Source organism: Periplaneta americana, chromosome 15 (genome assembly GCF_040183065.1).
Source record: "Periplaneta americana isolate PAMFEO1 chromosome 15, P.americana_PAMFEO1_priV1, whole genome shotgun sequence".
Taxonomy (NCBI): Eukaryota; Metazoa; Arthropoda; class Insecta; order Blattodea; family Blattidae; genus Periplaneta; species Periplaneta americana.
In genome coordinates, this window is record NC_091131.1 from 58,468,198 (window position 1) to 58,495,621 (window position 27,424).

The 27,424-nt window shown below is 36.1% G+C and overlaps 1 protein-coding gene across 11 annotated transcripts in view; it reads left to right on the top strand.

The window, feature by feature from the left end:
* Positions 1-379: 379 nt before the first annotated feature.
* bru3 (bruno 3) overlaps positions 380-27,424 on the top strand; it is a 197,856-nt gene continuing 170,811 nt past the window's right edge. For 2 of the 11 annotated variants that reach the window (XR_011336142.1, XM_069847323.1), the window contains exons 1-2: positions 380-445; positions 10,553-10,601. Coding sequence is in view for 8 of the 11 variants with exons in the window: in XM_069847323.1 (XP_069703424.1) it covers positions 431-445; positions 10,553-10,601 (64 nt within the window). In the remaining 3 variants the exon portion in view is untranslated. Of the gene's footprint in view, positions 446-10,552; positions 10,602-27,424 lie in introns of those variants that run through there. The other 9 variants (XM_069847320.1, XM_069847327.1, XM_069847325.1 and 6 more) reach the window with 7 other exon arrangements.

Consider the following 27,424-nt stretch of genomic DNA (forward strand, 5'->3'; position numbering starts at 1 on the left):
TTTAGAAATTATAGAGGTGACAAGACTGGCCTAAAAATATGTCTGTCGACTTTCTGAGATGTCACCTTGCTATTGGGTCGAAGGTATTCACGTAAAAAAAAATTAAATGCTTATTGCTTTCTGGAAGGTCATCGCCCTCGACTCGCGGACTTGGATCTAATGGTACCCATGGTAACCAATGTTACGAAGTACGATTTCCCCCTGTAGTGTACTGAAGTTCTATCTCCCGTTACCGATCAAATCGTCACATCTGCCTGCATCGTGGCATGGTGCTCCCCTTCGGATCGAAGTTCCCCTGCCGGCCGAGCAGGGACGCGTGAATAAGAAGGGTTGTGGCAGGAGGGGACGCGCAGTCGGGTGGTTCGGACCGCAGCATGCACACGCATCCAGGTGGCGGCGTGAGGGACTGACTGCCTGCAACCGAGCCGCCATGGGTTGTGGTGATGTGAGTATATTGTTGGCAATGTTGCCACGTCTGCTTCGTATCGCTCTGTAAACTGAATTGTATAGTGCTGTCTAATTCTACCATTGCTCCACTATAGTCTATCTCGATAAGGAGGGAACTGAGAGAGCCTACGGCGACGTTCCCTAGGCTAAGGAGTGGTTTGTGTACATTGTGACGCAAGCTTGATTCGTTGCTATGACAACGCTTCTGGAGGGAGTCTTTCACCATAAACGACGCAAACATTGGTCACGTGTAGTTTGGAGAAGCCGATAAGGCTTGTATTGAAAACATAATAATAATAATAATAATAATAATAATAATAATAATAATAATAATAATAATAATAATAATGATTTATTTTAGCTGGCAGAGTTAAGGCCGTAAGGCCTTCTGTTCCACTCAACCAGCAAAAAGAGTATATACATATGCATAAACTTACAAAGAATTCAACAATTTGATTTAGGTGAGAGTTACAGATATACAAGAGTTATTTACGAATTAAACAACAAAATACTATGAACTATTAATTAAACACTGAAATAAACTGTGTAGCAGAATTAAGCTAAAATACATAGAATGTTAATATATTTCAAATAATATTAGATAATAGAAAGAGGTTATTATGAGACAATTTTGAAAATACAGCACAATCAGAATGATGTCTAAAAGAAAGAAGTAACAATGTAGTCAGTGATAGTTTAAATCAGTATGATTGGAGTGAAATGCTAATAAGGTTATCTTTTAAGCTGTTCTTAAAGGTGTTTATTGTCTTGCAGCCCCTAATACTTTGTGACAAGGAATTCCATTGACGCGAGATGGATACTGTAAAATATGATGAATAACAAGATGTTCTATGAAGAGGTATACTTAGCGTGCCACAGATAAGTGATCTAGTATTTACGTCGTGGTTAGAGTGTAGATAAGAGAAAAGAGATGAAAGGTAATTTGGTGTTGAGGTGTGCAGAATTCGAAAGAGTAAAGACAAAGAGTGTAAAGTTCTGCTTTCTTTAAGTCGGAGCCACGAAAGACTTGCGAAGGACGGTGATATGTGATCATATCGTCCGATGTTGCACACGTATCTGACGCACATATTCTGAGGGTGGGAGTGATATAAATGTGAAAATTGACGTGGGCAATACAAGACATTAAAATAAATTTAAAAAGATATTAGGCTCATGCGTTTTGTAATTTAAGTGCATGGTTAATTTAGAAAATTAGGCTGAAACATCCTCTGATTGAGGTTCTAGCTGATATGTGCAAATACGGAACTCAAATTTGGAGCGAGTCTTGACTGGAATCCACCTGTACGTAAGGGACAATTTCGCACTACTGTTCACAAGTAACATATCCACAGGGACTCTCGTTTACGACACATGCGCAGTGTGTTGTACAGGGACATCATTTTATTTTCATTAACATTTCTAATATTAACTGACTATACCTTTGGATCAAATTTTGAGAACCGGAAACACCGTTTGCTACCCCCTTCCACGATTGGAGTTCGATAATACTGGCGTAATATACAAACAAATCACTTTACTAGATATAGGAGGGAAGAAAAGTAATTCATACATTTACGTAAACTAGGAAATATCACTCTTTTGAGTTTTATCATTTTCATTAGGTTTTTCTTTAATCAAAAAACACTACAGGATTAACAATGAGTGTTTTTACTCACGAACTGATCTGTCCATGTGGACGTATTCATTACGCAGTGTAGCCTATATTATACTGTCTACAGCACATTAGCGTACAATATACAGAATGAAGATAAATAGAAAAATAATCATAATATGAATATTTAAACACATTTTTGAAAGTGGTGGCTGTTCATTTCGATACAGGCTTCAGTTCTAATGTGCATATTATCGCACTTATAGACTATTGTACGTAATTCCAATTACCAGTTTCGTCCTTCGTACTAGTAACTCAAGTTGAAATAATTCTGTACCTACTCTATAAAAGAGTGCCTTACGTACTGTAAATTCAATCTTCACTTCTGCCGGATCCGAAAAGATAAAATTACCCAGACATACTATCTACTGTCCGTGCAATTGGTTATGTCGCAGGGTCGTAGAAACCGGGGAAATCATGTGACAGTTAATTACTTAGCGAGACCCTTCTATTTAAGTTATTTAATGCAGTTGTATAATATTACATAGACGTCCAATTCCTAACAGAAATTAATGTTCTCAGAAAAAAGCTAAGACACCCCAGCCACTAGCCTTTACAGAGAGGCGAATAGAAGCAGGTGGGGGAAACCGGGATGCGACGTAGGCAAATGGACGACAGTACCTATCTGTGCGAAAATGATTCAATATTGAAAGCTCTTTCGTCACTGTAAAACGCGAACATATTTTTGGAACGTACTGTTTACTATGACCGTAATACTATTATGACTGTATATGCGGTCTTGGATCTGTGTGGAGGACGGTTGAACTTCATTAGTAGAAGGGGTGGGAGTGAAGTACATTCAAAAACCCAGGTACAATAAAAATTGAAGTAAAAATAAAATGATGTCCCTGCACTTTAAGGAAACTTACACAGTAAGAGAGCTTCAAATTTTATTTTCGTGTCTTTACATCAATTGTCAGGCAGTATAGTCCGGATCAGATTATTTAATACCCTAAGGGTGTAACTTAACCATTTTTTTCCCTATTACTACATATGCTAATGGATTATAGTGATTTTCTAGCTTTCAGGTTGAATCTTTTACCAACTTCGTTTCGAATTTCGGGTACTGGCAAATACTACAACTGTTAGTTATTTTGTAACTGTTATGTTGGCAGAAATAATTTCGTTTTAAAGTAAAGGAAACTGATGAAAATGCAAGTACCAAGGTTTGTAAATGAATAATTAATTAGTAATACTAGTATTAATATTAATATCAATACACAATTCAATTCTGTTGCGTTGTGACTCCAATTCAGCTCAGGTAAATGTAATTAAATAAGAAATAGCTTATACACCTACTCGGTATAAAATATGATGTAAATATATTTCACATTTTAATAAATTTCTTTCGTGTTTAGACATTTTATTAAAATGTTCAAGAGAGAAAATATCATGGTAGCGACTTCTCCAACAAAGAAAGCGCTTGTATTTTAAGTAGGCTATATATGTCAAAGTGGTGTTCTGTTTTCGAAATTCGTACTATTCATTTCACGTGATCAAATTAAATTTTTAGGTTAGATCTCATGAATCGTGAACTGTTTAGTCAAAACAATGAATTTCATGTTGCCAGACAAAATAAATTTTAATATTATATTATACTAATCCTAATTACCAACATAATATGCGAGAAGTCCAGGAGGAAAATATACTAGTTCATAAATTACTCAACCATTTATAAAACACTTCGCAACATAAAGATAAGATGTGGTAAATAAGTAAGGCATTGTTATTGTTTATTATTATTATTATTATTATTATTATTATTATTATTATTATTATTATTATTTCAGTACATAGAATTGTCATTTTATCCCCTTTGGTGATATGTGGTATTAGTTGGCAATACTAAAGAGACTGCCAAATTAGACTTTTAGGAACTACACTTATGTGATCCTCACTATATATCTCACTTGACGATAGTGTTAGAGGAAGAACAAGTACACATCTGAAGTCTGGTTAGTGTAATACCGATGGTGTTCAGGTAAAAGGGCTCATCTACAAAACTGAAGATGTTTCAGGACAAACAAAAATTAAATTTTAACACAGTATTATTAGTTCTCTAATATTATGTGGAATGTAAACACAGTTGACAAAACCATATCTTCACATTTTGTAATTAATATTTAAGTAATTACACTAATTCCAGTAAAAAGTCAGATTTAAAAAGAAATTAGAGCGAAACACTTTTACCTAAACGCCATACATATCTATGATGTTTAGGTAAAAGGGCTTAACCCTCATTCTTTTAAATTTCACTTTTTTCTGTGATTGGTGTAATTAGTTAAAATTTTATTAGAAAATGTGAAGATATGGCTTTAACAATTATGTTTATATTCGTTTATTAACTAATAATAATATTGTGTTAACATTTAGGCTAATTTTTCCTGTTTCTGAAAAATATTTCTTTTGTGGGATAAACCCTTTTCCCTAAACACCATCGAAAGTCAGCGATGTATGCAATGGAGGAAAAGAACTGGACACCCTCTCAATTGTCTCCTGGCTTCGTTACCTCATGAGTGATACCTTATTGATGTCACTTGTGATGTTCAAACCTGTCTTTGGACAGTTGGTTAAACAACAAGCTGAAAGTCTGTATAGTTTGGCAACAGCGCATCGTTGACTCACCTACGAATAAACACGAACTCTGGTCTGCATAGGAGCATTCCGTCCCTTTTTCACTCCAGTAGGGTTGCCAGAATTGCTATTAGCAGGAAATAACGATATGTGTTAATTTTCTATTTAATTTGAAAGAAAACTGTCTATATTATTGAAAAATTACGAGTGGGTAAATCATTGTGTAACAATAAGAGTAAAAATCAGAATCGTACGGATAATATTTAAAACAAAGTTTTTTTTTGGGGGGGGGGGACTAATGTGGTATTAGAATTTTTTGTTGTATCCCATGCAAAGGATAAGATGTTAAAATCTGTACAGTTATATTACTTCCACATGTTAGCGACCGTGACGTATTGCTGTCGTGGTAGCTTTTTGTGCCCTATCGATTCCCTTACTCTGTATGCAATATTAACAATATCTGGATACACCTCGCAGTTATAGCGATGAAGTTTCGAATTCTATCGATTTTCTTCTCTTTATACACTGGTCATTCTTTTAAAAATAATACTTCATTGTTGCCATGGTAGATTTTTCTATCCTATTGAGTTCTTTACACCTCCATTTTTAACATTTTCTGCAAACTCAATATTAGTAATTTTACGTTTGAATCTTTCATCCCTTTAATTTTCTTGCATTTTCTCACTAGTAATATATTTTTTTTACAAAATAATGAAGATTTATCAGTTCTATTAATTTCCTTGTATATTTTACAATATTAATATTTTCGGTGAAAAAAAAAAAAATCGTATTGTTGTAACGAAAAATTATATCGTATTCATATTATTTTTCATACACTATTTTGATATTTTTGTTTGTAATTCGTAACGCATTATTGTCTAAGTATAGTCTACTGTTCTGCTGAGTTTCTTCTACTTCTTGCATTATAAAGTTCCTAGGGTAGCTCAGTCGAGACAGCATTCGTGCGCTAAGCGAAGGGTCCCGGGATCGATACCCGGTCCCGGAACAATTTTTCCTTGAAATTATTCAAACCTGCTTTACAGGGAGCTCCTACCTGAAAGTCAGATTTGCATAATAGACAACTTAGTTCGTGAGATTATTCAGAGTCCATCTAACTTATTTATCTACTTAAGTACATAGTTACGCGTCTAACTTTCTACGTGCTTACCTAGGCCTACTCATTTACTTATCTACACATTTACTACGTTTGGAATGAAATTAAATGAAATTTACGGGAGGAGACACTATGGCCCAGCACTGCGAACTGTTACGATCTATTGCGCTAACCCACAAGCTAGGTGCATTCCCAAACCCACACCGACTGACTACACTAAGGTTCGCTGCGTGTACAGTAATGGCAAAAAAAAAAACCGGACCGATTCTTATAGCCGATTCCAGAGCCTTGTTCACTCCAGAGCACGATAGACTGGTAACTAAGACTTTCGTGGTTCGAATCCTGCCTGGGAAGGAAACTTTTTTTTTTCCTTATTCAAATTTATTCCCAATACTTTTCGATTGCAGCGATATTTTACTACTTAATTAACTTATTATTCCCAGAACATGAATTTTACCAGCAATCGAAAAGTATTGGGAATAAATTTGAATAAGGAACAAAAAAAAAGTTTCCTTCTCAGGCAGGATTCGAACCACGGAAGTCTTAGTTACCAGTCTATCGTGCTCTGGAGTGAACAAGGCTCTGAAATCAGCTTCAAGGGTCGGTCCGGTTTTTTTGCCACTACTGTACATTAAGTCTCATGCTGCAGTGCACGCCTTCGGGTCCCTCCTCCGTACAAGATGTGCGCACTCAGATTTCGAGTAGGCAACCCCCCTCGTCCCCAGATCAGCCACCTCCTTGCGTCGTCAGCTGACGATCGGGGAATGCTATGGATTGATTACGAAATGGAGAAATGGTGACAGAATCATGTAGATGCCTAATATGGGGAAGAGCGAGAGAACCAGAGGAAAACCCCAACTGTTACCTTGCCCATCACAAGCCTCGCTATAGATTTCTTAATGAAAAATACCAAACTTGACCGGAACTCGAACGTGACAGGCCGGAGGTCTGACCACTCAGTCACCGCAGGGGTCATTTATTACGTATTGTATTGTATTGTATTGTATTGTATTGTATTGTATTGTATTTATTAACATTCCATGGTATTCATACATTGCTTACAGTTAGAATATGGAACAAGTCAAAAAACTTAATACTATTATAAAATCTTAATTTATAGTCACAGTCTAGATGAAATATATACAGATGAGATTTACAATATAATCTACTAGTACAACACAAAGTTTTGGTATCAATTTCATGAAGTGTTATTGAATGTCATGAATTCACCTATAGAATAGAAGGCGTGAAAAATTAGGTACTTCTTTAATTTGGCCCTAAACAATGTTATGTTTTGAGTTTCATTTTTTATATCGACAGGGAGGCTATTAAAAATTTTTACTGCCATATAACGCACTCCTTTTTGATAGCACGATAGACTTGCCGATGGAGTATGAAAGTCATTTTTTTGACGTGTATTTATGCTATGAACTGTTGAATTAGTTACAAAGTTTTCACGATTACATACGAGGAAGATTATTAATGAAAAGATATACTGACAAGCCATCCCTAGATTCGGCACCTAGGCTACTATTATTCTAATTACTATTTTTCGTAATATAAATATACTGTTACTATCTGTGGAATTTCCCCGTAACTACTCATACAATTTTCCTATCTTACTACTTATCCATCTTTGTCTAAACCTACATACCTAAGTATACCTACAGTATACACTTACGTATCGCTCCTCAGGCACAAGACAGGAAGTAGGCTACGTAGTGGATTCGGCCCTACGCCGGATTACACTATTGAACAAAGTTGTACCGTATTTGCATTATCTCGGCATGTTCTCGGTGTAGGACGTAGCTCCTTGTTGCACATGAACTCTTGTCCGAATTCGACTCCCGCGTACACAATCTTATCTGATGACGTTTATCAGAGCCGTTTGTTCCATTTCCGAACGTTCCATTTTGAAATGGTTTATCAAGCCGGCCTCTCATTAGCTGATGCTTCCTCGTCGTTATCTGAGCACCTGCTCCTGGCGTTGTCATAGAGATAAGCCACAACAATGAATTTAATTTCCTGCGATGTGCATTTGCACAAGAAATTGTCGTGTGTCCACGAAACAAATTAGAGTCGTGTCCAAGGGGAAATTGGAATGACAAATTATATTTTATTGCAGTACCGAATTCGTATCCCTTGTTAATTCTTCTTTTCCTTCCTTCGAACCAAAAGCTTGCTTGTTCCGATCGTTATTTATGTGACTGTTGTCTCTTCCTGTTCGATACTCTTTGTTCCCTGATAAGTAAATCCCTGATTTGAACTGTTATTGATTTTCCTATGATTTTATTTATTTCTCATTTCAGTGTTTCCGAAAATGTGTTTAGTATTGTTATATTTCTGTGATCATGATCAACAACTACAAGAGATAGGATTCGTAAGTTTCCTGAACTCGTGTAATTTATACCCGTAGGAATCCACTAATACACGTGACTTCGTAACAGGTTTATTTTCCCTGTTTGCATTGCAGTTCTTATAATTACATTTCCATTAGCTACTGATAAGTATATTTTACATTCTTCCATCTCCAATCGTTCAGCCAGCTACAGTTTTCGATGCGTGTATGGAAAATTAAGACAGAATTCCCATGAATGAGATCGAGTGGCTGAGTAGTCAGACCTTCAACATGTCACGCAGGCGGTTCAGGTTCGAATCCCGGTCAGGTCTGGGATTTTTCATTGAAAAATCCACAGTGACACTTCTGACGGAGAAGGTCGCAGTTGGGGTTTTTCTCGGGATCCTGCCGTTTCCCATAGGCTCTAATAGGCATCTACATCATTCCGTCAACATTGTGACTGTTGCAAGCTGAATCCGAGTTCTGCACCTGGCATGAGAGTAGCCTGTACATTGATCTACTTTGCATGCCCGTACACTATGACTTTTTGAAAATATAGCAAGAATCAAACGCTCCGCGAAGCAGCTGTGGTAACGAACATAGTCAACATAGCTCTGTGTGACTAGTCGAATTGCGAATAAAGGGAGCTATATTTTTTTTCGAATATAGCCTAACGTCGACTATAGTCACGCAATTAATGGGATTTAAAAATCTTCTGTCACTTTTGTTCTCTAAAAGAACTGAAGAGCTGTTTTCGGTTGTAAGTAATTTAAAAGCCAGGCATCACACCAGAGCAGCGTTGTCAGACAGAGACTAAACGGAGCGGAGCGCTCCACTAGACTGGTTGCGTGCTGCGGTGTTTCCACAGACATAAGCAAGTTCACGCTCCGGTCTAGTTCCACAACCGGTTTTGGAGTTTACAACTCTGACACTACTGCACCAGAGCCAACCGAGGTTGCTGTCCCTTCACAAGTCGGAAAGGACTTTCTTAGTAGACCTATGCATGTTTTAATGGCCGTAACATAATATTGTAATAGAATTGGACGGTGATTAGCAATAGTGATCCAAGCGCCAAGAACCTGTTTCTAGATACTGGCCATTGAAATAAATCTGTTTTTATAAAACATTTTATGCAAGAAGTATTATAACATTCATACTATTACAAAAAATAGCACAAATGATACCAAAAAGGCTAACGATTTTTAATAAGTTGAATTAATATTTCAAAGCAAAATAAATAAATGAATTTTATGCAATGAACGAATTTTTGCTTATAAATAGCAACAAAATTCAGATATTGCATTCTTGATTTTTTCCGAGTTAAATTAGCCTACTATCAACAAATTTGTGCAAATATCTCTTTTTTTTTTTTTTTCAAAGTGTCGGTTGGTCTATTATTGCGGAACTCCGTCCAATTATACCTTGAATCGTTCATCTTCCCAAACACTTGGTTACTTGACAGATAAGAAATAAATACACTTCTAATTGCTTTATGAATGGGCCCATCTTTCTATTAATTTTAAACTTAGATTTTTTTTTTTTGTAAATAACAAAATATTTCTGGAAGCTGCTATAATACAGGAATATCTATTTTGTGTGAAAATTTATAAATTGTGTAAAAATAGTTGTTTCTGACTTCAAAAAAACGCATTTGGTGCAGTACGAATAATTTAAAGTACAGGTATCTCCTTACTTAGGTGCATACTACAGTATTTCAATTGTAAGTAATATATTTTAGAAGATAATAAAGTATATAAACGGAATATCATTCGTAACATATACAGGAATTGAATTGTTGCGGAACATGTAAACGTATGACAAAGTATGTTTCAGCGTCAGTCCACACCTGTGGAGTAACGGTCAGCGCGTCTGGCCGCGAAACCAGGTGGCCCGGGTTCGAATCCCGGTCAGGTCAAGTTACCTGGTTGAGGTTTTTTCCAGGGTTTTCCCTCAACCCAATACGAGCAAATGCTGGGTAATTTTCGGTGCTGGACCCCGGACTCATTTCACCGACATTATCACCTTCATATCATTCAGACGCTAAATAACCTAGATGTTGATACAGCGTCGTAAAATAACCCAATAAAATAAAATAAAAATTCATCGTCAGGAGTCTGAAGTTTTACCTGCAACTTTTATAAATGAAAAAGCGATAGGTCTGTGTAGTACGATCATCAGAAGAAACACAAGACACGTCGCCTGGTTATTGCAGTAACGTTAACAACAGTTCAACCCCTGAGACCTTCTCTTCTCCATCTTCACGTAAGCTCTCCGAGCGTTCATTTACCTATTTAAGTATAATTAATGCAATATAGTGACTGCTTTGGCACGGGATTTCCTCTTCTTCACAACTTCACATTCCCCTGCCACATCGTTAATTTAAGACTTGGCTCCTTCTTTGTTGCAGATGAACCGTCCTATCCAAGTGAAGCCAGCGGACAGTGAAAACCGCGGAGGTGAGTCGCTCCACCATGGCATGGTTACCATGGTTACTGTATGACGTCATTCAGTTGAAAGCCACTTGTTTTTAAGTGCAGTCTGCAATAATATACAGGGTGGGTGATAGTGTTGTCGACAACTCTGACAGTTTGCTACATAAGTACTTGGCACAAGATAGTATGCAAGCCTGCCATTTGTATTGTTGTGATGCCTGTAGTGGTAAATCTTTGGGAATTGTAAGATACAAACACAAATCACTTCAAATAATCTGATATTAAAGGATGAAATCAGATCAGATAATTTCTGTGGCCAATATAGTGAAATATTTTAAAGTACCGTAGTGGAAAAAATTGTTATACATTCAAGAGAAGTTTAAAAGGAATATTTTCCTTTGATGATAATCAGGGCGGGAAACTTGTTGCCCGATGGGAGAGACGCAAATAGTTTCAGATTAACTGTATTCTAGAGTCCCTCTACTGTGTACAATAGAAGGCGGCGTAGGTCGTGTACCGTTGAATTACTGTACCTTAGTTGTTAGCTATTTACTTGCTTTAAGAGTAACTTTTAATTGGTTATTTTACGATGCTTTATCAACTGCGATGAGTAACTCACATCATGGGCTAGAGACCACAGAATTCCGTATTAAATTCGAAAAAAAATCATGATAAAAATATATTTCGCGTTTTATCGCTAAGTAGGCCTGAGAAATATATGCCGTTATACTACCAGTGCGTCGACCTGATTGGCGAATTGGTATAGCGCTGGCCTTCTATGTCCAAGGTTGCGGGTTCGATCCCGGGCGAGGTCGATGGCATTTAAGTGTGCTTAAATGCGACAGGCTCATGTTAGTAGGTTTACTGGCATGTAAAAGAACTCCTGCGGAACAAAATTCCGGCACATCCGGCGACGCTGATATAACCTCTGCAGTTGCGAGCGTCGTTAAATAAAACATAACATTTATAACTACCAGTGCGCTTCGTGCGCCTCTGACTTTGAGTGCTTCTCAGAGTTGAGGTGAGTTAACGCAGTGTCTTTCGTTCGTTTGAACTCATGCTTATCTTCACGATAAGTTAGTCCTTAGCATTTGGATTGTTGAAAGCCACTCCTTTGATTTCGAAACACAACTATCCGCTAAAGAAAAATTTAAAGAAATCATTTTCTTTGTTAAAAAAGATTGCACTATTTTAAAGACATTTTATTTTCTGTCTGTAGAAAATACACCTAATATGACATTGACAAGTTATTTCACTATGTTAATATAATAGTGTATTACGTTTTTGTTTTACATAATTTTTCATTTCATATATTGTTGCATTGAATAACAAATCACATTTTCAAAGGAGAACGATTACCTGTTGCTAGAAAACACAGCTTTATATCTAGAGAAACTTCGTTCCACTTGTGCAGAAACAATGGGGAAATGTTTGAAATATTTTACACAAGCATTATTTATCTCAAAATCTGTATCATTATTACAAATTTCCTCATTTGAAATTAAGTCACAAATTTCGTCCTCAGCATCTTGCTATTATTCTTCTTTACAAGACGTTGAATGTTGCCTGTTACGAATAGCAGTATTCGGTCGTAATGTAACCGATCAACCAAAGTTCACTGCTGAACGAAACACACTGAAATCCTCCACCCCAATGCAATTACGTACTGGTACCTAAAGTAAGAGGCGCATGAAATGCAATGTAATGGCATACAATTCTTAGCCCTAGTTATAAGACAATCGCAATAATTTCGTATAAATTTGAAAGAGATTTTTACGTGAAAAAATAACCCTATATTTCGATAAAAAAGTTTTCATACATCAATTTATTCAACAGATGCGCAAGAAACCCAGACTCATTTCAACACAGCAGGTGTAAATTTAGAGTAATTGAACATGAGAGCTCGTAATGCCCCAATTACGTCAACTTTAACATTGGAAGTATTGGATGCTTGTTTAAAAACTATTTCTTTCAAAGTAAATGTTACACTGCAATCAGTACTTTTTATATCCTTGAAGTAACTGATTGTTTTAACCCTTTCTGTGAGTGCATTAACATTATCAACATTTATCTGTACAATATTTGCTGGCTGGAATAATTAATTTAAATTTACAAATAATGAATATGAATCATGTAACTCGTATTTTTCAATTTTCTGAATCACTAGTTTTCAAAATTTCAAATTTATTCACAATTTACATTTGAAATGAATACATATGAATAGATACCCGAAATGAGCATATGCTCGTGCTTAGGTACAGTCCAGTAGTCTATATAATAATGTTGATGATAGAAATAATGATAGCAACAATAATAATAATATAATAATAATCATCATCAACATTTCACGGCTTAAGCCATTTAGGCTCGTTCCGGTCTCATAGATTTCAATTAAAAAGTTGTATCCATCTCTTCTTTGGCCTACCAACACTTCTTCTACCCTCTGGATTATAATCTAAAATAATTGTTGGTATTCGGCCTGGTTTCATACTCTGAACATGCTCCTTCCAATTGTTCCTATGTTGCTCTATTTTATCCATCAGTTTAAAAATATTTAATTCATTCCTGATATCTTCACTTTTTCTTTCATCCAAAAGTGTGCAACAGGCTACACTACGTAAAAACCTCATTTCAGCTGCTTCTATAGTTTTTTCTTCTTTCTTGGTTAAAGTCCAAAATTCACTACCATACAGCAATATAGGCACAGCCATAACCTTATAGAATTTTAGTTTGGTTTCTCTTCTAGTGTATTTCAGGGATCTCTTTATTGTGCCACACATAAAATTAAATTTACTAAGTTTATTAAAAAGATCTTCCTTCTTAAAATAGGAGATATTAGAGCCTAGATAGTTAAAATTATTTACTTGCTCAATAGGTTTTCCATCCAAAATAATTTTTGCTCGTAAGGTATCTGGCCCTTTAAAAGCTAAAACTTTAGTTTTCTTTGTAGATATATTAAGATTATAATTTTTAAGAATATTACTTAGTTGAAATGTGGCCTTCTGTAAATCATTTTCTGAGCTAGAAATGAGAACCTGGTCGTCAGCAAAAAGTAACGTATCTAATATTTGTTCTTGTATTTTAAAATGTGATTCTAAATTTGTCTGCCAATGAAATATGGCATCGTCAATATAAACATTAAAGAGAGAAGGCGAAAATGGACATCCCTGTCTTACGCCTCTATTTATGGTTGCCGTTATATCATTTTTATGTCTCGTTCCAGTTTCAACCAATATCTGTTTTCTGCATACAAACTTCTTATTACAGTTATTAAATGTTGAGGTACTCCTTTCTGTTTCATAATATTCCATAATTTATTTCTATTAACTTTATCAAAGGCCTTTTCAAGGTCTACAAACAGTATAAAAGTTGGTATATTATATTCTCTATGTTTCTCAAATATCTGGTTAATAGTAAAAATACAATCGGAACAGGATCTGCCTTTCCTAAATCCATTTTGGGGTTCTAGGATAATATTTTCCATTATTATCCATTAATAATAATAATAATAATAATAATAGAATAACCGTGACGGAGATGATAGAAAGATAGTAATACAAATTACTTCATTAATAATAATAATAATAATAATAATAATAATAATAATAATAATAATAATGATAAAACAAAAATATTTACAATAATAAAATAAATATTAAAACGGATAAAATAAAATATAAAACCACTTAGCGAGAGTTAACACAACTTAAATAAGGATATAATAACAAGGAAAAAAATGACGAACTCTAAAATCAACAGAAAAGTTCGTTGTATCGCAGACGACAGCAACCGCCGTATTGACATTGTGTTGTGCATTATTGGTAGTAGGGGGGAGCCGATGGTGTACGTAACTGCCGTTCTCTTCGAATCTTCTCATACAATCATGGGAAGTTAACTGACATGCTTAAATAAGTTTTGTATTTCAGTCTTTAAGTCCAAACTGAAACGGTTAATTAATTTTCCCACCGACTCCTTTATATTATTAGAAATTACTATATTCATTCTATGCTTCAGGTCATTATGCGGAAATCTGTGGTCTCTGCCTATCCCTCTCCACCGCCTATGACTACTCACGCGCAAGTAAACAAACTCGTACCTATAGTAAAGTAACAGCAAACCTGTTTCATCGGGCAACAAGTTTCGCTCCCTGATGATAATAACTTACATAATACAAATGCTTCGAATGTTGGTTCTACCTTTGTCCCCAAATGTACAGTAGGAGAAGGATGAGGTACTCGTTAGAGCTTTTACGAGTGACTAAATAAACTTAACTTTCCGACAACTGATAGTAAGAAACGAGAACCTATATACAAACGTAACAGAATAATTGGAAGTTTCCAAAAAAATAGATCGTTCAGAAGGGAAAACTGTAAAATGACGAAACAGAAAATAAAAAGTTGTTACAGTATTACGTTTTTCTTGAGTCACTAGACGGCAGAAACAAGTTGTGTTTTTATTGTTTTAAATTATCCACGTTCATTCACATTATAATAGCAGTGTCCTGCTATATTTTTAGCTCTACATTTGTTTCTTCTTTCTTAATTCACTACCGCTGTCTATTATTAGGCCTATATTTGTGGCCGGTTTCTGGTATACCTCAGTTAACAGTGAATTATGTAACTGCGGTTATAAATTTAACTGGATTCACAACTTCCATCGGTTTCCGAAAAGTCTCCTCCTCCAATGGCAAGGCCCTTAACTTGTTATTCGCCGTGACTCTAGATGTCATAGTATTAAAAAAAAGCGTAAGCCACTTAAAAATAGACTATCCACAGTGTACCACAGGCTTAGAAGCCCAGCGCTCTATCACCATGCCGGTTACGGTATCCGGAAAGTTAAATGAGTTAAATGTAGATTTATCAGCTCTGGCAACAAACAGTTGAGATAACTATGTTTAATATTTCTTGTCGTCCATAGATGTTTCCACTAATATTTTCGTAGTGAGTTTTTAGTTTTCGTTTGCAGAAGTTTTCTATAGTGAGCTCTGTAGTGGTACATGCAAAGTTTTATAAGTAAAAAGAATCTTGTGATAGACGGACACAATAATTTCAATGTAATATTATAAAAAAAAAACAATTATTGTTTATATTTGGCGTGATCATCGAGGTAAATACTAGTAATACTACAGGAGAAAGAGTTAGATATAACTTTCACTGCAAATCAGCTGTGACAGCCATATTACTAGACATATTATTTATATTTCGCCCATATGGGTGATTTCATGTAAGTGTTCAAATGAACTTTTCGGAGCCCTAAACACTATTCGCGTTGGCAGAGCACCAGAACAATAAAATATTCCTTGTTTGACGAAATAGAACCTGAAGTTCATGAGGAAGACGATGATGATTCGGAATCATCTTTACAAAAGCAAGTACAGTAAAACACCTCATTTACGGACACCGAAGGGACGTAACAATCTATCCGCATCTGGGAGGTGTCCTTTATCGGGAGGGAGACTCCCCAGTCTAACAGAAAATTTATAATAGGCCTAGGTTATGCATTATGTATCCCTTCACGCTTTAAATGAAATGTATTACTGTAGTTTAATTCTAAATACAGTATACAGTACTACAGTAAATTCTTTGCAGTCCACACCTGTGGAGTAACGGTCAGCGCGTCTGGCCGCGAAACCAGGTGGCCCGGATTCCATTCCCGGTCGGGGCAAGTTACCTGGTTGAGGTTTTTCCGGGGTTTTCCCTCAACCCAATATGAGCAAATGTTGGGTAACTTTCGGTGCTGGACCCCGGACTCATTTCACCGGCATTATTACCTTCATTTCATTCAGACGCTAAATAACCTAGATGTTGATACAGTGTCGTAAAATAACCCAATAAAATAAATAAATGTCTCTGGTACTGGTCTTTGTCATATAGGTCGGTCAAAAGGACATAGTCGTTATAATGGCTCCAAAGATAAGATATCTTTACCTCTCTTTTCACCTGAAGATGTAGATAGAGCCAAGATTCGAAACATCGTGTGTTCTATATTCTATTAGTAATGGAAAAGTACACCTCAAATTCCTCTTTTATTGACTACCATTGCTCCATCATCCATTTGAAAAGACCCAACAACCAGTATTAATCTAGTTCCTTTCCCAAATTCATGAAAATGGAGTTGAAAATACAATTATTGATAAAAATCAAATATAACTAACGACCACAACTAGAAAAAACCATTCACCCTCCATGTTTACCTGAAGGTAAATACAGATTCAACTTTTCAAACTTCATGCGGTTCTTATTTTATCAACAAAAGAACAAATTTAATCCAAATCCTACACCAATTAGAATCAAAATAATGTTATTCTTATAACCATTTCAGTGACTAAAGACAGTCTCACTTTCTCGTGAAACTACAATGCCATTTTGTGGATGGACAAATCAGTTCGTTTTTTTTTTTCTACATTCATCTCAGATCATTTCGACACGATAATATATCAAATTAATTTGTAAAAATTGTTAATAAATTGTCAAAGTTGTCGAAGCATTTCCACTAAATATGTATGAAATAAATAATTTGTATTATGTGTATTAAATGAGAAATGAATCCTACACATTTCTTAAAATGTATTACCTGTACCACTGAAAAAACTGCGTGTTACGTATGTCAAATTTCTTTAATACTCTATTCGGAGGGGGGGGGGAATGTTGCCATAGCTTGTTTGCCTATATGACGACTTCCCATTGCGGACAGCGAGGTTCGATTCCCGACAGGTCTTTGAGGTTTAGGTAGACAGAACAGCTGAGGCACAGATTTTCTTCCAGTTTTTCGTTTTCTCTCAATCTAGTTAGACCCATTATTATTCCAGTCCCACCTCATTGCCAGTAAATCACCCCGGAAATTGAGAAATATTCTTAAATATTTTGAAAATAGTAATGGTAAAACGTGACGTTGTTAGATGAACGTCTAGGGCAGACCTGCAGAACTGTAGCTCCTCAGAGCAACTGCTATCGTACCCCTTCTTACCCCACCCATCTTTTCTACCATGCAGTCGTAGCGTTCTAGTTACGCTCGGCTGCATCAACATTAATTCTCGCGGCGGCAGGTATACAATACGCTATCAAGAATTACAAATGAACAGATAAAATCCTTAGGAACATACCTTTAGAAAGAGAAAAATGAATGAGGGAAATAAATAAGTTAAAAGACATGTAAAATAAATTTAAAAAATGTGTGTGTGCTTATAATGTAAGAAAGTCTACCTGTGTATATATCGTCCTATTACCAGTAAAGCCGATTAAGTCCACTTTTTGTGTAAAATAAGTCCCCGACTTGTCTTTCCGTGCTCTGTATTCTACTAAAGTGAAATAAGTCCGAAATGTTGCATGCAGGCAACAAAGCAATTTACTTTATTTGAAGAATGTAGTATGATTTTTCGTGCATTAATAAAGTTTTAATTCCTCTTTTACAAAACTTGCATTACTGGTCTTAACTGGTTTTACTACTAATAGGACGATAAATAAATTGTACGTTGATAAGTGAATGATAGTGTATGACCGGATGTCAATGCTGTCATTCAACATTGTATCGCACTCCAGCCATATAAAAATAAATAAATAAATGCTCAATCCGCGGACTGCAGTTTAAAGCGGACTGGAACATTGTAAAATCTAAACCCGTGGAGAAATACTACTTCCAAAGGAAATGGGAATATGATTATTTTGTTGTTGAAGACGAAAGAATTCCTTCTTTACTGTGTCCCATGCTATATATTTCTACTCGTCATTTCATATTAAGAATTATGGAATGCACAAACTTTCGGGTAATTTCATTATTACGAACTGTATATTAATTATTTATTTATATAGGTATTGTTAAATTAAGGACGTCACTCGTTGTGTTCATTTTGAATTGAAATTAATAGTGACTTTCAAGGTTCATTACTTAAATGCTACAAATTTATGTTTCCGCAGGTGATGAAAGGAGGAAAGTTTTAAAAAATCTAAAGCAGGTTAGGTGCAAAGAAATCTCAAAGAAACTACCGACAGGAAATCTAGCATAATCATAAATCTTGTAACGAGATAACGCATTATAAATACTATGAATTTATTACAATCCTTTTTTAAAATTACTGTGCCGCCACTGATGGACCTTGCACGGACAGAGACTGTAAACAACTCTACGCGGAAGTCAATCATTCCCAATAAAAGTGGAGTGAGGCTGACGTCATATTTCCCCTACTTACGGGTTCTGCAGGCCTGGTCTAGGGCGTCGTTTCTCGGATTGTTACGTCCATTTTCGACTTTCCCTCTCAAAAGTCTTTAATGGAACGGCGAAAATCGGAGTGAGAGAAGTGGCCAACAGGCTTGGAAGTCACATAGGCACTTCTCAGCCCCAATTTCCTTTGCAACGAAGTGTTTTCGCTTACCTTTTAAATGGTTCTCCTCCATTTCCTCATTCATTCATGCAAAAAAGAGGCTTGGCAGAGCGAGAAGTAGCTAGCTAATAATGGAAATCTGACTTGATTCTGGATAGGAGCCTTGCAGACATACTGTATACTATTGCTATTGTAGAAGATTCTGGCGAATAAAGAAAGGAAAAAACAAAGTAGAAAACATGAGGGAGAGATAGCAGTGTATCCGAAAATTGCATTAGTGGAAGGGCATTCGAAGTAAATAAATATAATAGCCACAAAGAAATTTCCTCACCACGTCAGCCGATGTGATGGTCTTGGATGAGGGTTTTTCTTAATGAGAAAATCAATTACTAGGCAGAATCTTCGGTTCTCTTCATAATTCTCACTTCAATTTGGTAATTTCAACGTCGCTGAAAATATTCTGTAGTTTAAAAGTATTAAAGAATTACTTGACCCGGGGTGAGGCTCGGGCAGGATCCGTGACCCACTTGGTGTGTTCGTGCGCGCACGCAAGTGGAATTAAAGGGCGGACATCAACACTTGCATCACTCGGAAATTGTCGGTGACGGATGGGGCAACACCACAGGGTTGTACAAAGTGCCGGCCAGACGCTCTTCTTTCAATTACTTTCTTATGCACTTCTCGACGTGTAGATTCAATGTAACGGTTTCTCCTGGAACCCGGCTTCGTTGCGTGAATATTATGGCCACACAAAATTCACAATTACTTTGCTTTACTCAGTCATTATTTATTTATTTATTTATTCATTTATTCATTTATTTACTTTTCTATATTTATTTATTTATCTATATTTATTTATTTATTTACAAATTTATTTATTTATTTGTATTTTTATTCGTGTATCCATTCAATTATTCATATTCTCACAAACACAGAATGTACGGGGATTGTCGTCTAAAATATAAAACGCTATAAAGAGAACCGTCCCGCGCCGTGGCGTCGTGGTATAAGGCATCCTGCCTAGGACTCGCATTACGGAGTGCGTGCTGGTTCGAGTCATCATGGGGGAAGAAATTTTCTCATGAAATTTCGGTCAGTGTATGGGACCGGTGCCCACCCAGCATCGTAATGCACTGGGGAACTACGATAGGTAGCGAAATCCGGTTACGCAAACCAGCTATAACTGCTGGGAGGCTCATCGTGCTAACCACACGATACCTCCATTATGTTTGGATGATTGTCCACCTCTGCTTCGTCCACACCTGTGGAGTAATGGTCAGCGCGTCTGGCTGCGAAACCAGGTGGCCCGGGTTCGATTCCCGGTCGGGACAAGTTACCTGGTTGAGGTTTTTTCCGGGGTTTTCCCTCAACCCAATACGAGCAAATGCTGGGTAACTTTCGGTGCTGGACCCTGGACTCATTTCACCGGCATTATCACATTCATTTCATTCAGACGCTAAATAACCTAGATGTTGATACAGCGTCGTAAAATATCCCAATTAATAAAAAAAAACTCTGCTTCGGCATGTGGCCGTGAGGCCAGCAGCCGGCTGGTAGGTCTTGGCCCTTCATGGCTGTAGCGCCACGGATTATTATTATATCTATCCTTCACTCGCAATTTACCCAAAGTCGATGAGTCACAACGTATTTCTGCAGGTTAACTGATTTTAATCAAGTTATCGCCAAAGTATCACTTTGCTCCAAACTGAGTCGCTGATTCATTCACAGACATTGCAATAATAATGGAGTACATTGCAACAAGTGTTGAAAGTGTATAATCAAGAAGTAGGCCTATACTAAGTTTATCTTTGTAGCTGTCAGAAATGTAACGACAGGATTTTGATACAATGTTTAAAAAGTGTAATCAAAACTTAGATATTTTCATTTTTTCACATGGTTTCTTTAAGAAAGTTCGAACAGAAAAATGACACATTTTATGTGTGACAGGAAGTTTAAAATGTCTGTACTAGATGCTGCATATGCCAAAGAGTACTTGTGCTGCCATCTGTCGAGTGTTGCGTAATCTACTTGCAAGAATCAAATACAATAAAAAAATATTAAACAGTAGTGAATCATATCTATAATGATCTAAAATTAACAATAAAAAGCAAAACAGTAAAACAAAGACGTAATCATACAATAATCTGTGAAACAAATCAAAGGATAGGAAGACTTCATACCACGTGATAGAAGAATCGAAAACAAGTAGAAACATGGATGACTCCATCTCATACGAAGGGAATAAAGACGTAGTAACGTAATCAGTGGAATTTAAAATTCTTCAGTCACTTCTTTGTACTAGATTTTTAGATCGAATTCCAATTTGAGCACAACGTAAGTTTGCTGTAGATGTGAACGTGGATACAGAAACATAAATAGTAGAATCGATAATTTCTTGAACCGGCTAACATGCGGTTTGGCTCTGCATTGTATTTCAGAGGGCATTGTACGTACAAGCAATGCGTAACGTATATTCTTCATCGACAACAAAGGATTATATCCTACCCAGTTCGTTGTTTTAACAACACTAGTGTTAGTGTTACAGGAGGCCTAGTGGTGGTTAATGTCATGGTATAACATCTCAACAACGTGGCAATATCAGGATTTATTGAAGGTTGGGAAAGAAACGTAATCAAATTTCGGAAACACAATCCAACTCCCACTCTTTGCACTTTGGTTGCTTTTTCTTCTCCGTGTTTCTCCATGCGGATGTCGATAATTTGGATTGGCATAACTCTTCAGCACAGAAAGTTATATCTGCATTGAAAGATCTTAGGTCTATTCCAAAATATGTTTTTCTAATAATTATTTCCAGCGGTTACACCATCGTTTTTTGTGGAGAAAATTATTCTGAAGGTGGATGTGCATATAGTAGTATTGTCGGATTTAATCGATTAATCGATCAATTCCTGTTGTAAGATTAATCGAACAAAAATATTTAATCGAATAATCGAGTTGATTAAAATTAATCGGTTGTAGTTGATATTATTAGTTTGTTAATTCAAATTCATACTAAAAATTCCGACAATTGTCCCCCGGAAATTGCTTACTTAAAAGCACAATAGTACTGTTCTTTTCTAACTGTAAACCAGATATCGTAGGAAAAATCTTTGCACAAACACTTCAAAAAGAGATGGAGATACGAGGACAGTGACCTAGTCTACGTTTATTGAAAGTTGAAACACAATGCGAAATCTTTCATAAGTTTTATGGTTTTTCCAAGAAAATTTCACCTTGTTGTCAGCTCATCTTCCTAGCATATGAAGTACATACTTTTCTGGGATTCGTCCCACTCATCCCTTCTAAAATAGCCATGTCTATACTATGTGCAAGTGAGAGCGTAACTACCTTCTTTTCTTTTTAAAATCTGGTAATTCGATTGCAATAGGGGCCAGTCTTCTGTTTCGACCGCTGTAGTTTTGCAATTGGAGTTTCTGTACTGAGTTTGTATAACGAAGGTTGTGTGTTTAGTTTGATAAAGAATAAAAGCAGTTTTCTGTGGTCTGTGAAAAGTGTAAACTCCATTATGTTATATGAGAGTTTGAGAGGTAAACTCGGTGAAACATTTGGATTTAAATTGAACGATCGTGGAGAAGTGCTTGACAAAAAAAAAAGTTTTTTTGTGTTTAGTGATGCAGGAAACATTGTTCCTAAACGTAGAGCGGCACTTATTTCGGAGTATGTGAATGCACTCACATGTTTAAAATCATGGATGAAGCAGTATTAACTAGATGAGTCTTCATACTTTTTGTTATTTATGTTTGTCTGAAAAATCCCCGGAGAATTGACACAATAAATTATAAGCCTCATAACAAATATGTTAGTAAGTAATTAAAATAGTTGTATATCTGTATTGTATCGTTATATTACAAAACAACATTTAATACTTTTGCTTATCACAGAACACAAGTTAAATTTAATAATAATTGTGTATTACAGTATATTAAAACATTTTTTTCAACTAGATCAAAACTCTATTAATCTATCGATTAATGGATTACATTCAAATAGTTAATCGATTAAATATTTTGATCGATCGACAGCACTAGCATATAGTCACAGTCTATGAAATTATGGATCCCATATACTACTTAGGCCTACGTTGAATTATTATTAACTGCAATAATTGTAATTCCAATTTGAATGAGATATTTCTATTAATTAGTAGTAACAGTATGTGAGCGTCTGTGGGTTAAGGGAGCTGTTAAGTAACTTTCTGCCATAATTGAATCTCTTTTGCCCTTTACAACATATTATAATAAAGGACTAGATTTCCCCAGTTCTTCTTGGTCGTGGCCTCTGCACTGTGTGAAACCTACAGAATAATATCGCCTGTTGGGAAAGCACTTCACGGGACCTCAGAAGCAGTTGGACCTGTTGCGTCCGTAATTGTGCGTCCCTTATTTCGCGGTTTATGCGAGATCCGCCTTCTCCCAGCTCTGAATGCACGAATAATATTACTTTTCTTCTGTCTTCTAACAAAAACTATTTAGTTTTACGGGAGTTCCCTATTATCGCATGTAAAATAATTGTAAAAATAGCCTATTTTCAAGTACAGTAGCCATAAATATAATACTACTGATCATAGCTCTTTCATTTTTTTAATGACGTGTGTACTTATATACACTTTAAGCATAAAAATACAAAAATAATGGTTACTCTAGAGCAGCCGTTGAGAAAATGTGACTCACGAACACATTGTGGCTCGCAGTGTTAGCTATGCATTTCTCTTACTTCCTACGTGCTCCAACCCCCATCCTCTCACTCACTGGAGTCAAACTCCGTTCCATTTGTATTTGTCTCTGACCTGCGAGTAACGTATCATCGCAATGTCTCTCTCGAAACCATGTACCTCTACAAAAACGAAAGTTTCAAGTAGGATGGGAGAACGCATTTTTTGCTGCCATTATGATGAGAATATTAAATGTATGATTTGTTCACAAGTATTACGGGGAAAACTGTTGTATAACATAAAACGGCATTATACTACATGTGAGTCATGAAACATTAAAAAGTTGTGATTATTATTATTATTGTTATTATTATTATTATTATTATTATTATTATTATTATTATTATTATTATTATTATCATTTCTGTACGTCGATCCTTTTTCGGCAGATGTGCGGTTAGATCTTCAATTTAAACTCACAGATTTACAATGTGATGTTAAATGAAATCTAGATGTAAGGGCTTGACAAATGTTGAACTTTTCAAATCTTTGCCAAAAAATAAATATCCGAAGCTTCGTTCTTTCGCTTGCTTTGTTGAAGCCATGTTCGCTTCAACTTACGTTTGTGAAAAATTATTTTGGACAATGAAAATAGTAAAAATCAAATTTAGATCACGACTGACAGGCAAATACCTTCGTCATCAACTACGACAAAGTGACATAATTCCTGATTCTGAAACTCTGTCGCAGGGACATTCTGAAGACAGTTAATTTTAGGTTGTGATACTTTGTCCTATGTTTTATTATTCATTTCTTTCTTCGTTACACGTACTAAACATTAGTTTGTAACCTTATATTGTATAAAATTATATTTAAGTGCTTGACGTAAGGAAAATGAAAATCCGTTAATAAGTCAGACAGTTGCTTCACTTCCCCTTCGGGTGTCCGCCTCCCTCCATAGGTGCTATGCACGTTGCAGGTGGCTCGGCGCACGATCACATTTTCGCCGCGGCTGCTCTAGAGTAAATCTTTCACTTTAAAATAATTTTTAAATTTGTAGACTTCACCCCAACCTATTTTTACTATTGCAGATTATAGATGCAATGAGCAGCAGATACAGTGTGTTGGTGGAATGATAGAGGTAAACGGGGGTATCCAGAGAAAAACCCTCTGCAACGTCTGCTATATCCATCATAAATTCCATCACGACTAGTCCGGGATCGAACCCCGACTGCCTGGATGGGAGATCTGAGCACTAGCACTTGATTCACAGACGCAACTAATCTGAGCCATTCGACGTCTTACACTTTTTCCATCGGTAGCGCCGGTTTGCAGTGCAAAGTGTACAACCCTGCCTTCGCGATTAATTGCACCACCTCACGCATCGCCGTGATGACGGCCGCAATTGTTGCCATATTAATGTAACGCGCCGCCATTACAGGAAGTATCAGCTGAAGCGTCTTGGCGACGGCATCATGATACAGGACAGGCACCTGTAACCAGTTGCTTCGACGTTACATAGTGAGTGGCGGGATCGAATATCAAATATTTCTTGTGCAAAAGAAAATTTTTACTGGGCTCTTGACAATAATAATAATAATAATAATAATAATAATAATAATAATAATAATGAGGTGAATCCAGGTAGCTATAAAGATTACTAATGATACATTTTTAAATGTTCTAATGTTTGCTGATGATGTAACATTAATACAAGACAGTGAAGAAAAATTGCAATATGCCATTCGCAAACTACACCTAGGCCTACTAGGAAAATAAAACTATAATTTTTGCATATCAACTCATAAAACTAAAGTAATGGCCCACAGTGGTAAATTTCCAATTCGTACAAAGATAATAAGCCCATAGAACAAGTATCTCATTTTGATTATTTAGGTTGTAATATAACTTATGACGTAGATAGAGATATTGACAAGAAAATAAACAAATTCCAGTTGATATACGGAACAATAAATAGAACACTAAAAAATAAAACTAGAAAATAAAACTAAATTTCTATAAAACTATGGCAGTACCCGTGTAGACATATGGAAGCGAATCATGGACAATTAAAGAACGAGATAAAAGTAAATTACAGGCTGCATAGATGAGGTTTCTTGGCAGAGTAAAGGGATGTACAAGAAGGGATCTGATAAGAAATGAGGATATCCGTAAAGAATTAAATATAAAGGAAAAAGTTGAAGATTATAAAGAAAAGTGGAAAGAGCACCTGTCTCGAATGGATAACGAAAGAATTCCAGCACTGATACAACAATACCAACCTAAAGGCAAAAGAGATGTCGGACGTCCTAGGAAGAGGTGGAACTGAATAAAACGTGAAGATGGAACAGGCACTAAACCTATACCATGAAGTGAAGATGATGATGAGATGAATAATAATAATAATAATAATAATAATAATAATAATAATAATAATAATAATAATAATAATAATAATATGCATGGCAGTTTCCGTGGAGTTCGTTCACTTATTGATCTTTCCTATCTTTCGTCAGAAGTCTCTTTGTTTGTGTTCTTTGATTGATTCTGCCGTTTGTGTGAGCATAGCTCAATAACTTTTGTACTGTATTGCAGTAATAAAGTGGTATAGTTATTCTAGTTCCATCCTCAGGCGATAAGAGTTTCTGGCAACAATTTTTTTCGATTCCCGGCAAAGAAATAAAGCAGTTCCATAAGGGCTGGGAGGTAGTCTCTCGTGATGTGCTGCCTTAATTTTGTGGCCTTGTACTATGATGAGAACATGACACGTCGTGGATTAGAATACTTCAAATACAATATTATGAGGTCGGACAATAAAGTAATGAGACTAGTTTAAAAAAACACTTTTACTTACATTTTTAACCAACTACAATGTGATCACCTTCAAAGTAGTTCCTTGAGACTGAACACACTTATTCCAACATTGCTGGTAGCAGCTGTGAAACTCATCTTTTGAGACATTGTTTAATGCCTGGGTTACAGCCTTTTGAACGTCTTCTGTGAGCATAGGAAAGTGAGCATGGGCTTAGCTTGGTGGAGGTTAGGAATATAAAAATTTAAAAAAAGGAGGAGTACCGTAGAGAACGATATATGCCCCCTTTGCGGCATGGGAGAAGACGGGTTCCATATAGGCCTAGTATAAGAATGTCGAGAAACATACAATACAAGGGAAAAGTGGTTAGACAAAAAATTTTGAGTATTAATAGATATGTAACATATAAGAAAATATACGGAGTTTAAAAAAAAAGTATCCAATATTTTAGGAGGTGCTAGTATGCATCAAAACAAAAAAAAAAAAGTCGAATAAACATGGGTACTACAATACATAGGCCTACTTTCTGAGATTTGTACACTTGTTCGTAGGAGGTGCTCAATATGACGTCCATTTATAGCAGTTCCTCTGCCTTTTGACGTAAGGAATCACGCACTCTTTGAAATTGACCTGGTTGTTCTTGATAACCAAAATTCTAGGGAATTTAGGTTTGGGGAACGAGGAGGCCAAGATGTGAGGCCTCCCAAATCAATCCAGGTGTCCTGAAGTGTCACGCTCATTGAGGAAAAAATGTGCTGGTGTGCCATCATGCATGAACCACATCTGTAGTCTTTGCTGACATGGCACATACTCCAGCAAGATAGGCAATACGTTAATAAGAAAGTCCTGATAACGAGCCGTAATTAATCTCTGTGGTAGCACGTATGGCCCTTAATCTATCGCCAAGAACGCCTGCCCATACGTTGATTGAGAATCGATGCTCATGCCTTGTTTCTTCAAGTGCATGGGAATTTTCATCAGCCCAAACATGATGATTACGATAATTCACAATACCATCTCTGCTGAACCCCGCTCATATCCGCAAC